Source organism: Bubalus bubalis, chromosome 3 (genome assembly GCF_019923935.1).
Source record: "Bubalus bubalis isolate 160015118507 breed Murrah chromosome 3, NDDB_SH_1, whole genome shotgun sequence".
Taxonomy (NCBI): Eukaryota; Metazoa; Chordata; class Mammalia; order Artiodactyla; family Bovidae; genus Bubalus; species Bubalus bubalis.
The window spans coordinates 122839331-122853666 of NC_059159.1; the positions used below are offsets into that span (position 1 = coordinate 122839331).

A 14336-nucleotide genomic window follows, 5' to 3' on the forward strand; every position below is an offset into this window, starting at 1 on the left:
ATTGCTTGGAGTGGACTTTCTCTCACTGTGGTGCTTGGGCTTCTCCCCGAAGTAGCTTCTCTTGTTGGGGAGCACGGGCTCTAGGGCACTCAGGCTTCAGTATTTAGGGCACTTGGGCTTAGTTGCTCTGCAGCATGTGGAATCTTCCTGCGGCAGCGAGAAAATCTGTGTCCAGGCAGATTCTTTATCACTGGACCACCAGGGAAGTCTGAGAAGCAATCAAGTATTTCTATTTTTCCCTTTGAGACTTTTCTGTCTTTATAAAGTCGCACTCCATATTCTTACCTCTGGAGCTTTGTTCACTCTTCCCACTGCCTGGGATGCCTTTCCTTCCTACCATCTCTAAAATTTCTTATTGGGATCCTGACTACCCATCACAGCTCAGCTCAAAAAATCATCTCTTCCAGGAAGGCTTTCCTGATCACTCTTCCCCCAAATGAATAGAATCCCCACTCTGAGCCTAGATAAATGTTCTGTCTGCCCCACCATAGGTGACATTAAAATGGAATTAAAATGTGCACATCACCTGCCCCAGATGGCAGGCTCCTTGTTGATTCATTCTCGCACTTCACCTCTTGGGCTGTTTGGGCTATTGTAACAACAACACAAAGAGTCACAGACCAGGTGGCTTAAATTACAAACATTTATTTCCCAGTTCTGGAGGTTGAGAAGTTCAAAATCAAGGCCTTGGCAGATTCAGTGTTAAGTGAGTACATATTTCCTATGCCCTCATATAGTAGAAGGGAGTCTCCTTTATTAGGGCACTAATCCCATTCATGAGAGCTCCACTCCCATGACCTAAGCACCTCCCAAAAGTCCTACCTCCATACACCATCATATAGGGGAGTAAGTTTCAATATCTGAATTTGGGGGGTAGGGGGAACAAATATTCAGTCTGTTAGGGGAGTAAATTTCAATATATGAGTTTGGGGAGCAGGGGGAACAAATATTCAGTCTGCAGCAACCATCCTCCTACATCTAATACTAAGCCTGGCTCAGAGAAACTTCTAGCTAGAGTTTGACCTTTGCATGGTAAAATTTTGATTTCTTTATGGCAGAGACAGTATCTTGACAAAACTCACATCCATCATTCAGAAAAAAATCTCACACAATGCATAACCCCTCATAACATCTTCCAAGTAAACATTATCATGTATAATACCCATTATACAGATGAAAAACCATGGCTTCTAGAAGTTAAGAGACAGCTCACATCACCAAACTGACCCTTAAGAACTGCAGCTGAGACTCCAGGCTGGGCTCTTAGGTGCCTTTATCCTTCCGCCTTTTTCATGGCCCTGGTGTGACCCTATCCCTTGACAGATCACCTCTGTCCCCAGCATCCAGCACGGGGCTTGGCTCCAGTGGAGGTTTGAAGAACAAATGGGTACAAGGCTTGAGCCTCACATGGCAGGTCTCAGGCATCTGCTCTGCCCCTCTTTGTCATGGTTGCTGAGGGCAGAGGAGCTGCTGGACCAGAATGTGTTCAGGGTGGCATTTCTACCCTCCTTACTGGAAGCTGGTAGGGCTTCCCTATAGCTCAGATGGTAAAGAGTCTGCCTGCAACACAGGAGACCTGGGTTGGGAAGATCCCCTGGAGAAGGAAATGGCTACCCACTCTAATATTCTCACCTGGAGAATTCCATGGACAGAAGAGCCTGGCAGGCTACAGTCCATGGAATCACAAAAAGCTGGACACGACTGAGCAACTAACACTTTCACTCTACAGGAGGTCTGGCCCAAGCCCACCATCCTGCATCGTATGGGGGCTCCACATGCCCTGGTTATTGCAGATACTGGTGCCCCATGAGGAGGGCAGGCATGAGGACTCTGTCCCCAGAGAGCGGGACAAGGGCTGCAGCCTCAGGGACAGAAGCATGGCTCTGCCTCACTGGTTCCCTTAGGTTTGGAACCCAACCTTCAGTTCCCAAATACCGCTGCTTCCCTTTAAAGTTTGTGCCTCTAAGTCCTGAGTGTTGGGGAGAAAGGAGCTGGGCCAGTTCTCCATGTAGCATCTCTCTCTCCCTCAGGAATCACCTTTGTCACCATCCATTGCCGAAATGAATGGAGGCTGCTCAGCCAGCTTTATTAAATATGAATGAGTCGCAGCCCATGGCCCCCACGCGGTCAGTCACCCACTCCATCTCTGGCAATTACTGTGTCGCACACACTGTGCCAAGGGGCGCAGCGGTCCCTGCCTGCCCTTGCAGACTGACACTGCCCAGCAGGGGCAGGGCTCAGGCTGCAGCTGCCCTGCCCCCTGATGGAAAGCCACCCCAGGCTCCCGTGCAGCCAAAGCACTCAACTCTGAAGGCCTAGAGACACGGCACCTTCCCCATGGAAGGACTGTGGATTCTTAGGCCCTGAGCTCTGGCCAGATATGGCCTGTGGCTTTTGAGCCCAAAGACAAAGCCTCCTGGTACGTGCGGCTTCTGAACTCTGTTGCACATTAGTGGGGTGTGGGGCGTGCCCAGACTGCTTAGGTTCTAGGCAACTTAAAAATCCAGCCTGGTTCAAGGTTAAGAGTGTGTGTGCATGCACACACCATTACTGAGCATACATGCATGTTCACTTTCACAAGAACCCCTAGATAATAAGCTTCACATTAGCAGGGTCCTTGTTTGCCAAGTTTTCCAGTGCTAGGGACAGAAGAGATGCCCAACCACTCCGCTGAATGAATGAATGAGGCTGGTGTTACTGATCATTTTGGAGCTAAGGAAATTGAGATTACAGAACTCAGCCAATGATCCCCATCACAAGTCAAATCCAGGGGTTTAACCATTACTCCCCACTGGCCCAGGGGCTGGCAGTTTGCCTGGAACCTCTCAAGGGTGGGGACTCTGCCTCTCCCGCCCTTGCCCAGGACCCAGTCCAAAGCGCCAGCACATCATTCAAGTTGCACAGATTTGTTTTGACCCTGAATTTATCAGGAGAGCCAATAAAACTCCCCACAACTCCGATGAGCTTTGTTAAAGCTATCAAAGACCATTTATGAAGTTGTAAAAATGAATGAGATCAAATGCTTTTTCTGAACTTAAAAAATTACTTTTATTTTAGGAACCAATAAAATTATGGCAAATATTTACAAATAATTATCTCACATAAAGGTTACATAAAATCAATTCTTCACAAGTAACACTCATGAGAAGACACACAGATATTGAAACTACGCCAATCTTATTGCAAGTTTCTCCAACTAATCTAAAATAAAGGTGTTGCGGTCAACCATTTAACTTAGAATAAAACCACAAATTCCAGGTTCAATGAGAAAAAAATGTAAAAAATTAACCAAAATCCCACCCCTCTTTTTTCCCCAGTCCCACCCCCAGCCCCTGCCCTCCTCCCAACAAAAGAAAAATATGTCTGACATCTTTGGCAAATTGGCACTGCTGTAATTACATTCAAATATTATTACACACAAAAGCAACACACATCACTAAGGAAAAAAAAAACACCAATATTTCAAGTCAATTATTTTCTACTAGAAAAAAAGAATACAAAACATACACATTTTTAAGAAGCATTTTTTTTTCAATCTGTTGGAGACATCATCTCCCATTTTCAAAGGCAATTCAATTGTGGTATTTTTTGTTTGTTTTTTTGTGTTTTTTTTTGTTCTTTTTTTGTACTTTTTTTTTTTTTTTTTACAAGTAAGCGTCTATGCAGGCATCACAAACTTTGGCAGTAACAGTAGATATGTATTTTTTTGATGCTGGAAGGTCAGTCCCTAAGACAGTCAACTGTCTCAAAGAATGAAAAGCAAAAATCCATGTGTCTGCCTGGCAATGAGTTCCATTTGCAATGTAATCTGCATTTCTACAAATACTCAATGTCCAAGGCCACTAGAGACTGAAAAACCAGGGCAGCGTCTTCCAGCAAGAGTCAGGGCAAAACCCGAGTCAGATTTCCACCCTCGACCCAAACTTGGAGGCCCAAAGGCTGGGCCCAAGAAGTGGGGTCTCACTGCCCACAACCCCACACTGTGCTGGCAGCTTGGATCCAGGGCGCAGGCCTGCCTCTTCCTGAGCCCCAGGACAGGCTACTGCCAGGTCTGCTCGCCTCCTCTGACCAAAGGCAAGAAGAGCAGGCAAGAACTGGCATGAGAAGACTCAGTGCTTCCTCTGAGTTTCAAGTACGTCTGAGGTGTCTGGGTGCGAGTGTGTGTGTGCGCGTGTGTACACTCACATGGGCACGTATGAAGGGGAAGGCCAGATTTGGAGGCTCTGAGCTTTGCAGGGTGTTGAAAATAGACTCAGGACTTATTTATTTTCTTTTTTAGCTTTATAGCAATTAATTGGCTATTGATTGGTTGGAATGTTCAACTCTCCATTTCCTCAAATACAATAAAATAGTTTCATTAAAATGTATTCATGCTTGAAAATAAGGGAGCCATTAAATGGTTTCCTTTCTGTTCCACTCCAAGGGAAATGCACTGTTTGTAAATCAACAATCCGTCATCCAAAATCACTTGTTGTTTACGGTGCTTTTGGAGAAGTTGAGGGATGTGGCCATGAGCGTGGCGACTGCGGGGTTAAGAGCAATCCTGTGGCTGCAGGAGTGGGTGGGCCCAGGTTGGGATGAGTGAGGCTGCAGGTGGGCCTCCTCCAGCGGGTCCTCAGAGTCAGGGAGGAGGGCACCTAACTCCCAAGTAGTCCCTCCCCGCCATGCTCAGAGTTGCCAAAGCTGAGGGGCAGAATTCCTGCCCTTTCCGTCTGGCCCAGAAGCCAAATATACCACCTGAGACCAACTCCCTTTTAGAATTCATCGAGATTCCCTCAATAAATAAACAGCTGCATTTTCTCCTCGTGTGGCTCAGGAGTCTTAAGATGTGGGAAGAACAGACTTACTGAATGGTAGTTCTGTTTACCCTTGGAGGTGAGCTAAACAGAACCCCTGGGAACATGTGGATTGAAACTCTAGAATGGTAGGGATGTCACCCCGAGGTCCCCTTTGATTGGGGGGGGGGTGGTGGAGTCCAGGAACGGGACCCCATGTTGAGAAATTACAGCGAATGAAAGATCAGCTGGTGTCTGCCTGCTCCCGGCAAGAAGCGCCCTGTCAGAGAAGCTGCAGCCCCCTCGTCAGGAGAGCTGGCAGGCAGGGGACTCGCTCCCAGTCAGCCCCCTGGGACCTGGCCGCCACTTTGGAGGCACAGCCTTGCTGACAGTGGGGAAGGTGGATCAACACCGCAGCTCCACCATGAATATGCAAGAGGGAATCCTGAGTTTCGGGGACAACAAGGGACAAGGGGCCGAAGGGGCTGCAGGGAGGTGGGGCAGAATGCAGGCTAGGAGTCATGGCCTGACTGTCCAACTTTTCAGTAATGTATTTTGTTATCTCGTACGAAATGCGCTTGCCTTGGACCTCTCAGAGGCCCAAAGAACTAAAGGAATACATTCTTTAGGAGCACCTGTGTGCGTGCCTGGAAACCATCAGTGGTGGGCTCCTGGGTTGGTGAGGCCAAGGCTGTAGGGCCGCCTGTTAGCAGGGACGCCAGGGAGCCTGTCTCACCTGCAGGGCTGTGGATCCACCCAATCTAGCCTGGCCCTGGCCAGTCCAGGGGCCTGGATTCTTCTTTACCCTTGTGGTGGTTGTGTCTTAGACATAGCTCATTTCTAGGTATTTGTCAGGAGTGCCTGGTTTGTTTTCAACATTTGCTCTCCATAACTTGGCGCTAAATTCTAACTGAAATGTCACCCAAAAGAGGGTGGCTGGAGCCAGAGGCCGCCACGGCAGGGCATTAGCTCAGGGATGTAACTTCTCATAAAGAGATTTCATCCTTAGTGCCCCTGTGGCCACATCTGGGGTGCTTCCCTGGACCTGTGAAAGACCCTGGCAGCACTGACCTCCCCTCAAAGCCAACAGTCCCCTATCCCGACCACATCCCATGGTCTACCCCACCTGCCTGCAAAGCCCACACAGCCTTCAAAAGCCGGGAGTGTGGGAAGGAGAGGGTAAGTCTTGGGAGTGCCTGTTCCTGACACTGACTTGCTGAACCTCCTCTCTTGCCTCTCTGAGCTCCCATCTCCCTCGATGTCCTTCATCTGCAATGAAGGACAAGGAGGTGAAGAAGAAGGGAGGCACTGATCAAAGACTGGGGGGTCACAAGCTGGTGACCCATGGGTCAAATTTTTTTTTGGCTGACAGAGCATTTAAAGATCTCACACTTGAATGCCATTGGGTAGGGCAAGCACCCACCACCTAGGATGCCTGTGCCCTGGAGAAGTGACATGGTCACCCCACCTTCCCAGCCCTAGCTGCTCTAGGGCCCTTGAGATGGTGATGGTTGCTTCCCAAGGCTGTGGGCACCCCTGATGGCCCAAATCTGGGACTACTGCATATTGTCACAGCCAGGTTTGAAGTCTGTTCCATAAGAAGGAGGACAAAGAAAAGAGGAGTGTGGGGACATCTCTCCTGACACTGGAGCCCAGGACCCTGTGAGTCAGAGCTGGGCCCACGTGCAGGCCCTGTCAGGCCTTGGGTGAGCTCCCACGCCCGCTGAGTCTCAGGCACAGCAGGGAAGGAGTAGGGGTAAAACCTCAGAAGTGTTGGTGTGGATCTGGCAAAGACCTTGCATTTTTTCAGTGTTAATGGGAATCAAGTTGGACCAGCAAAGTCACCAACACCCTGGCCCCTCCACCAAACCAGCCTCTGAGTCACTGTTTTTTCTTTCCTCACTGCAGGTCTTGGGGTTTCTAGGAGACTGAAGGGTGTTTCTAAGCCAAACATTCCCATGACAGGAGCATGAACCTGGAGAGAGAATGAAGCTGGGAAATCTGAGCATTCTCTTCACCTCTGTCTTGCCATGTGAGCCTCTCAGTTTTCCCAACTATAAAATGGGCATTGTGATCTTTGCCCCATGGGATGGATGGTCAAGGATTGCAAAGCACCATACAAACATCAGTAATAAAAGGGTGAACCCTAACTAAGGCGCCTTGGGAAAGGGATGTGGATTTGATATGTCATCAGATTTTTCTAGGTTGCAGATAGACTAATGATACGAAAATTTTTTTGTAAAATCTACAATGTCCTTTTCAAAAAGGGCTGGAACGCAGGGCTGAAGGCCTACAGAGCAACACCCCAGGCCTCCTGCCATGATGCTGGTGAAAGCCCTGGCCTTGTGTTTTCCATTCAGAATTCTCTGGCATCTACTCAATGGTGTGTCCTTTGGAACCTTCCACTCCAGCTCCTAGGCAGCTCTGCAGGCAGCATGGGAGCTCAGTGGGTGAGATCAGGTACGTGTGCGGGAACATGCGTGTGCTTCCATGTGTGCTTGTGCTTCTGCCTGGCAGCCCAGGAACCAAGTAATGTCTAATCAATACAAATGCAATCTGAGAACTCCAGAGGAGAGAGGAAAGGCATGGAAGGAGCTCATCACAGGCCAGGAGGAGGAACAGGATGGGGAGAGGGGTACACTTGGGGCCAGGTGGGCTTTGATGAGGAAGGATAGTGTGTGCTTAGGTAGCCAGTTCAGGGAAAGGTGGCCTCCTCCCAACAGCCTGAGACCATAGGAGCATCAGGATCCAGGGATGTGGGTGCCAGAGGCCAAGAGGCCTGTGCTGCAGACCCCAGACTCCGCCACTTTCTCTGGAAGGGAGGGAAGGCGGGAGAGTCCAGGTGACATACCTGCTCCTACCTTGCCTGGCAGATGGAGGGGCGAGCTGGTTCATCTGGGCTCCTGGAGGTGGGCTCTGGCCCAAGATGCCTCCTTTCTTTGCATAGCAGGTTTCAGGATGGTGGGTGTGCCTGTGGTGAGCCCACTGGGACCAGCTCTGCCCTGGGGACTGGGCTTCCTTGGCAGTTCTAACCTTGGCAGTTCTTCCTTGGCTCCAGGATACATCGTCTGAGGAGGTGGCCCAGAACCATCTCCTGCTGCCCTCACCGTCAACTTCTTGCCCCAGGGAAGGGAGGATCACTACAAGCCAAGAGTCAGGGGGCCGAGCCCAAGCCTCATCTTCACTAGTCGCTGCCTGGGGACTCCACCTTGTAGAGCCTCAGTTTCCTCTTCTATTCTACCACTTTGTAGGGGTATTGTGGTGGCGGGGGGATACTTGGTGGTGGTCAGAGGAGGTCTGCTCTGTCTCCCTGCCTGATCCTAGGTCTCCCCGAGCTAGGCCTCAGTTTCTCCTGAGGGGAGCTGCCTTACGTCTTCCTCAAAGCTGATTTTCACCCCTCTAGGTGTTCTTTTTTTTTTTTTTTAATTTGGTCCAAATGTTAGTAGGACTCAGGTGCCCCAGTCTTCTTGCTCAGAAGTGGAGGGCCTGCCCCAGATGCCCCTGTCACAGCCCCAGCAAACGGGGAGAGGAAGTAAGGGAGGGAGAGCTGTCGGGTAGTCCTGCAGGGGACTCCTGCTGTACCAAGGCAGCCGAGGCTCAGAGAGGGGAAGGGTCTTGCCTGAGGACCCATAGCAAGGCAGGCAAAGGTACAGCCAGGACAAGACCTCTTGGGCCTGATGACGTCAAGCATGGGCTCTCCCCACCCCAGCTCCTTGCCAGCTTGGTGACATGCAGACATCGGGCACATTGTCACAGGAGATGGCCAAGTCCACTGTCATTGCTGTCATTCAGTCCAGATTTGGATGACGCCTCTACATGGCTGTTCTGAGTTGGCAAGAGATAGTATGCAGGGAACTGAGGCCCAAGGCAAAGAGATGGTGGCCCCTGGTACCTCCATTTCAAAACCACTCCCAGTTCACACACCAGTTCCTCACTGCCTGTCCCATTCTAGGAAGCTTTCCTCTGCTCCCCAAATCTTCCCAGGTCGCTTTTTCTGACCACTCCAGCCCACAGTGAGTTCTCCCAACTCCCACTCCAGGCTCCCAAGGCCCTTGGCCATGGCCTGACCATCACACCCCCTTGTATCAGCAGGTAGGTACCCACTATGCAAAGCAGGCCTCGGCTCCTACCCGAGCACCTCGGTTCCCAGCTGCATAGTAGGCTCCATGAGAAGGAGAGGGGCTGCTCAGGAAGTTCTGGCTGACTGCTGTAGGTGTTTGTGGTCCTTGGTCCAGACAAAGTCCTTTCTATTAATCACTGTCTACGTGGCAGGGACAGGCTTGCCCTGAATCCACTCTCTGGCGTCTTGGAAGGTGGGAGAAGTGTCCATGGTGGGTGTCCAGTGTGATTTGAGCCTGGGCGCAACTTAGTAAACACATCCCAGTTCAGTTCAGTGGTCCAGGGGCAGGGCATCTGGAGAGCCTCAGGCTCCACCTTGGACCATCATTTTCTGGGTCTCGTCCGGCCCTAACGTTCCAAGTCCACAATGTAATTGGTATCTTGGATGCCATCTCACTTTAAAACAGTAGCTGAGGAATCTCCAAGACGGTTCTCTTTTGAGTCCTTTGATACAGAAAAGAGCTGCTTGCACTGCATTGGGCCCAGGGAAATGGGGGCAGGAAGCCAGGGAGGGGTCTTGAGGGGAAGTGGGTACTTAGAGCAAAACCAACCCAATGAGACTCTTAGTCCAGATATTAAAGAAGTAGCATGAGCAGAGGCTGGGGTCGGGAGGTGGGCATCCTTAGTCTCAAGGGCAGCTCCAAACCCACCTTCGGGGGCACTCAGGACAGAAGGGTGGCTCTGTGCAAAGGTCCAAGTCCTCCTGTGACACCTCCAGAATGCTGGATGCAAAATGGGTGGGCAGTCTGCTCAGCTGGATCCTCGGGCCCACAAAAAAAGCAAGAAGGTATTTACATGGGTGCTGTTGAAGCAACGAAAGCAAACTTTTCCTTCCAGGCTTGGGGCAGGAAGACGGGCGGATGGTCAGACAGCTCGGGGTGTGGGGGTGGGTTGGGGGTGCTGGCAGGCTGCGCTGGGGCTGTGGTTGTCTGCAGAACAGTCTGTTGGTTTGCACTCACCACCAGGAGAAGCTCATAAGCTGACTCTTAGAAATGGACAGGTGTCTAGAAGTCCAATAGCTCTATCAGAGACCCCGGAGTCCCTGGCAGGAAATGGGGGAGGGAGTTTCTGGCGAGTGGGGGGTTGCTGGGAGGGGGGTGGTGGTCTCATTGGGCCCCTCTGGCTGTGTTTGGAGGGGGCTGGGAGGCTATGGCCTTCAGTGATATGTGTCAGAAATGCTTGGCGCCTGCCTGGCTCTGGGGGTCAGTGGCGGTCGTAGGCAGTGGCAGCTGTGGGCGGAGCGGCTCCTCTGGCGGCAGCAGCGCTGTAATAGTACGGGGAGCCTGAAAGAGACAGGAGAGGCCACAGAGGTTGGAGGGAGACCTCGTGCCCCGAGCTCTGTACCTGGGGTCCCCTTTCCACCAGCGCCCCCTACCTCTGTCCCTTCCTCTTCCTCTCCCAGTCCAGACCACTGTGCCCTCTCACCAACATCTTGGTCCCTCCTCAGGGCATTGCCTGCTTATAGGTTTTTCAGGGCCTCCTCACCAGCTAGAGCTGGGGTGGGCAGACTGGGGCCGATCCCCCAGCCCGGATTCAGTAATTCGTGTTTTCCTGGGACCTGGCCTTGCCCTGTTGTTTCTGTGTTGTCTGTGGTGCTCTCAAGCTGCTGCTGCAGAGCTGAGTATTACAACAGAGACCACATGGCCTGCGAAGCCTAACATATTCACTAGCAGGTCCTTTACAGGAAAAGTGTGCCAATTTCTGACCAGGAAAATGAAAAGTCATCGCTTCTTAGTTTGGCCTGTGGAAGCTTGGTGACCTAGCCCTGCCAACCTCTGAACTTCCCTCCACACCACCACCCTCCTGCTCACACTCAGGCACCCCGCTCCTGCAGAATCCAATACCACAACCTTCTCAAATATACCAGAGTACCGATGGCAGCTGCAGCGGGTGGAGCACTTGCATCCCACCCTGCCACGTCCTTTACACCTCTTGTCTCATTTAAACCCACGGGGCAGGTAGAGTTAGCCCATTTTAACATACTCCCATGCCTCTGTGCCTTTTCCGTGCTCTGCCGCCTGCCTGGAACATCTTGGCTGCACCTCACACCCGCTTCCCTGTCTGCTGCATGGTGCTGCCTCCTTCAAGTCCCCGAGTCCCTGTCTCCTCCTCTGGGACACCCCCTTTCCTGAGCCTATGCCCTGTTGCAGGCTGGACCACATCCTCTGATCACTTCCTTCTCTTCTTCTCCCCGCTTCACCTGGATGGAGAGTCCCACAGAGGGGCTGGGTTCTGCTCTGCTCAGTGTTCACTGTCAGCCCCCAGCCTGCAGCCCAGAGTGTGGTACGTGCTCATCTGGGTTGGCTGAGAAAATGAGCAATGGCACCGAGTGAACCAACAATAGTAAAGACCCTGCCCATTCATTCATTTATTTTTCCGACCCCACTGGCTGCAGTGCTGGGCAATAATGAACAAATGCAGGCCAATGCTCAGAATCAAGAGGGGATCAGAGCTCTGAGAACAGAGCTCTGGGAATGCAAGATTGTTCTGGCAGAGTCAGGCTTTTCCTAGAGGAAGCAGGTTGGGTTGAACTTGGAGGATGTGAAAGTTTGGGTATGTGAATACATGGGAGGAGGGAAGGGTATAGCCCTGCTTCCTGTGACCTCGGGCCAGAGCCAGTGTGGGGCCTCCTGTTTTGATGCTGGGTTCTTCCCACTGTCTCTGGGCTGCTCTCTTTGGATGACATGCTTTGGATGAGGCCTCCAGGAGCCCTGCCCTGTGCTCAAACTTCTCCACAGGGATGAAAGAGTCTGGGGATTCTCAGGGGGACAAGCAGATTCTCAGAGCCATGGAAGTTAGAGACACTGGGCCATCCCCTCCTTTTACGGGTGAGGGTGGTGGTGGAGCTGAGGCTTAACAAACGAAAGTCATGTGCCCGAAGCCACAGAGCCTGGCCTGGAATTCTGGTTGTCAGTCCTGGATTAGGACTCTTTCGGCCATGATGCAATTCACTGCATATACAGTCATTTTGGAGAGCCGTGTTTATCCAAGTGGCTAGCAGCTGGGGTCCTGCCAGCCACTGTAGACCATGTGTCTGCTGGGGTAGGAACAGTAAGCTTATTAATTCCTTGGGGGAGGTGGCTCATTCTGAAATCTCACCCAAATCTAAACCAGTCCTGGCAATTCTCCCAGATTCCATGACTGGGCATCAAGGCCTGGAGATTGCCATTCAGGCTCTATCACTCTTGGCTGAGTGACCCTGGACCAGTGGCTTCACTCCTTGAGCCTCAGATTTCTCATTTGTAAAAGGAGGTCACAGGGGGGCTGTATGAGGGCACCCACGAGGTAAAGATGTGAAGGTGCTTTGGAAATTGACACTTTTCTAAGCCCTGTGTATCCTTTAACTCTTTTAATCTCCACAACAGTTCTATCAGGTAGGCACTAGTATTGCCCCCATTTAGCAGATAAGGAAACTGAGGCACAGAGAGAATAAGAGGTTTGCACATGGTCACCCTGCTAGTATGGAATCAAGAAGACAGGATTGACCTGTGCTACCAGCCCTAATTGGTGGATATAATTCTCCCTCCTGGCCCCCAGGAAGGCAGATGGCTCAGGCAGTAGTGCTAGTGGGGGAGCAGTCAGTGCTGGAAGGCACGGAATATTCTGGAATATTCCGAAAGATGGGTTTTTCTGCTGCCCCCTGTCACCTCCTTGGTTGGACTCTTGCCTCAGATGTCTGTCAGCCTTCTCTGTTCTCTCTTCTGTGTGATGGAGCCAGAAGCATCTGCAATACCAGCTTTGCATCCTCCCTTTAGGGCCCAGGTGAGAGGGGGGTGTGTGTGTGAGGTAAGGGCCAGTCCCACAGGCCCAGGCATGGCACAGAATCAGGAAAATCACAGGGGCTGCCCAAACAAATGAGGGACAGGAAATCCTGGCTCGGTCCTCTGAGTTTCCCTGGAGTCAGCTCTCACCCTGGGCTCTGACTCTCTCCCCTCTCAGAGTCTAATCTCTTGGCCAGGCCGTCCAGCAGCCCTAGTGTGAGGGCCCTATGGCAAAATCAAAGAACACCTACATTTACCATGAGAAATGAAAACATCACCTCATAAAGCGCTCTGTCTTCCTGGTGCCCATTAGACCTCCATCTAGAATAAACTTGTCCTTTCTTCTGTCATTTTTCCTCTCTAATTCACATTATCATCAATTTACTTCTTGACACAGTCATTCCGGGCTCCTACTCGTTCTCTAATCCCTTTACAGCGGTCACAGGCGCTCTGGTTCTAATCCTAATTGACCGCAGCGGCCTTTCTTCCTGCCGCCAGCCCGCCACCCCGCCTGCCTGGGGCCCCAGTGGGATGCCAGATCCCGGCCTTCCTGGCTGGGCCTGGTGTGGGTAGCCTGCGGGCAGCTCCCAGGAAGGAGCGAGAAGAGAGCCTCAATAGATGGCATCACTTGTCCTCTCTTTGGCAGTGTGTCCATGAGCAAGGCTCCCTTCCACCAGACCGGCTGAGGTGTGGGCAGGGTGTGTGAGAGTCTTTCCTGTTTCCACAGCTCCCACTGTGGCACAGAAAAGCCTTGGAGCAGATTCCCCCTGATTCCCTGACTAAGTAGCAGAAATAGTAGGTCTACTTCTCTTGCCCGGTGGGTTTCCTCCAGCTGAAGCCCTGAAGACACTGGGGGCAGGGCAGGCTGGTAGAGGGGAACAGGCCTGGAACTTACTTACAACTTATGGCAGAGCAACATATGGCAGGGTTTCCCAGGTGGCGCTAGTGGTAAAGAACCTGCCAGCCAATGCAGGAGATGTAAGAGGCATGGGTTTGATCCCTGGGTTGGGAAGATCCCCTAGAAGAAGACATGGCAATCTCCTCCAGTATTCTTGCCTGGAGCATTCCATGGACAAAAGAGTCCATGGGGTTGCAAAGAGTCGGATAGCATGCATGCGTGGCAGAACAAACCTGGAGTCTCCCTCGTCTTCAGGAGAGCGCAATCACTGCATTTGGGGCCTCAGGAGAGCATCATGACCTGCTCGAGCTTGAATGATGCTGCTGGTGGCCATTATCTTCACTTTACACCTGAGGCAACTGAGGCCCTGCTTGGTTGATGACCTGACTAAGACTCCCCAGGCTACAGACTTGGGCAGGGCAGGGGCCATTTCTCATATTTGTAACAGCCCAATATTGTTTAAACGTTTCTTGTGTTTCCAGAATTTTCTGTGGTATGAGCCCCTGCTGGGAGTGGGTGCAGAGGCACCCAGCTCTGGGTGGTGGCAACACAAAGCTCTTACACACCCTGGTTGAAGCAGCAACACAAAGTGGGCTGCTCGTAGGTGCCAACAGCAGGGGTGTTTATGCTAGATCAGCCCCGGTGGTGTTCCCAGCTGTGAGTCCCATACCTATCTCTTTGATCCTCCTAACTGGGATCCCCCAGTATCCCATAACAAATTCACTTTCTGCTTAAAGTAGTGAGAGTGGAGTCTGTTGTTTGCAACTAAAAGCCTGGTAGATA

General features: G+C 51.5%; 1 protein-coding gene across 4 annotated transcripts in view; it reads right to left on the reverse strand.

Moving 5' to 3' along the window:
• Positions 1–7801: 7801 nt before the first annotated feature.
• Positions 7802–14336, reverse strand: part of PAX5 (paired box 5) — a 182793-nt gene continuing 176258 nt past the window's right edge. For all 4 annotated transcript variants that reach the window (XM_025281736.3, XM_006063498.4, XM_044940045.2 and 1 more), the window contains one exon: positions 7802–10177. In XM_025281736.3, coding sequence (XP_025137521.1) covers positions 10098–10177 — 80 coding nt within the window. In that variant the 3' untranslated portion in view covers positions 7802–10097. The remainder of the gene's footprint in view (positions 10178–14336) is intronic.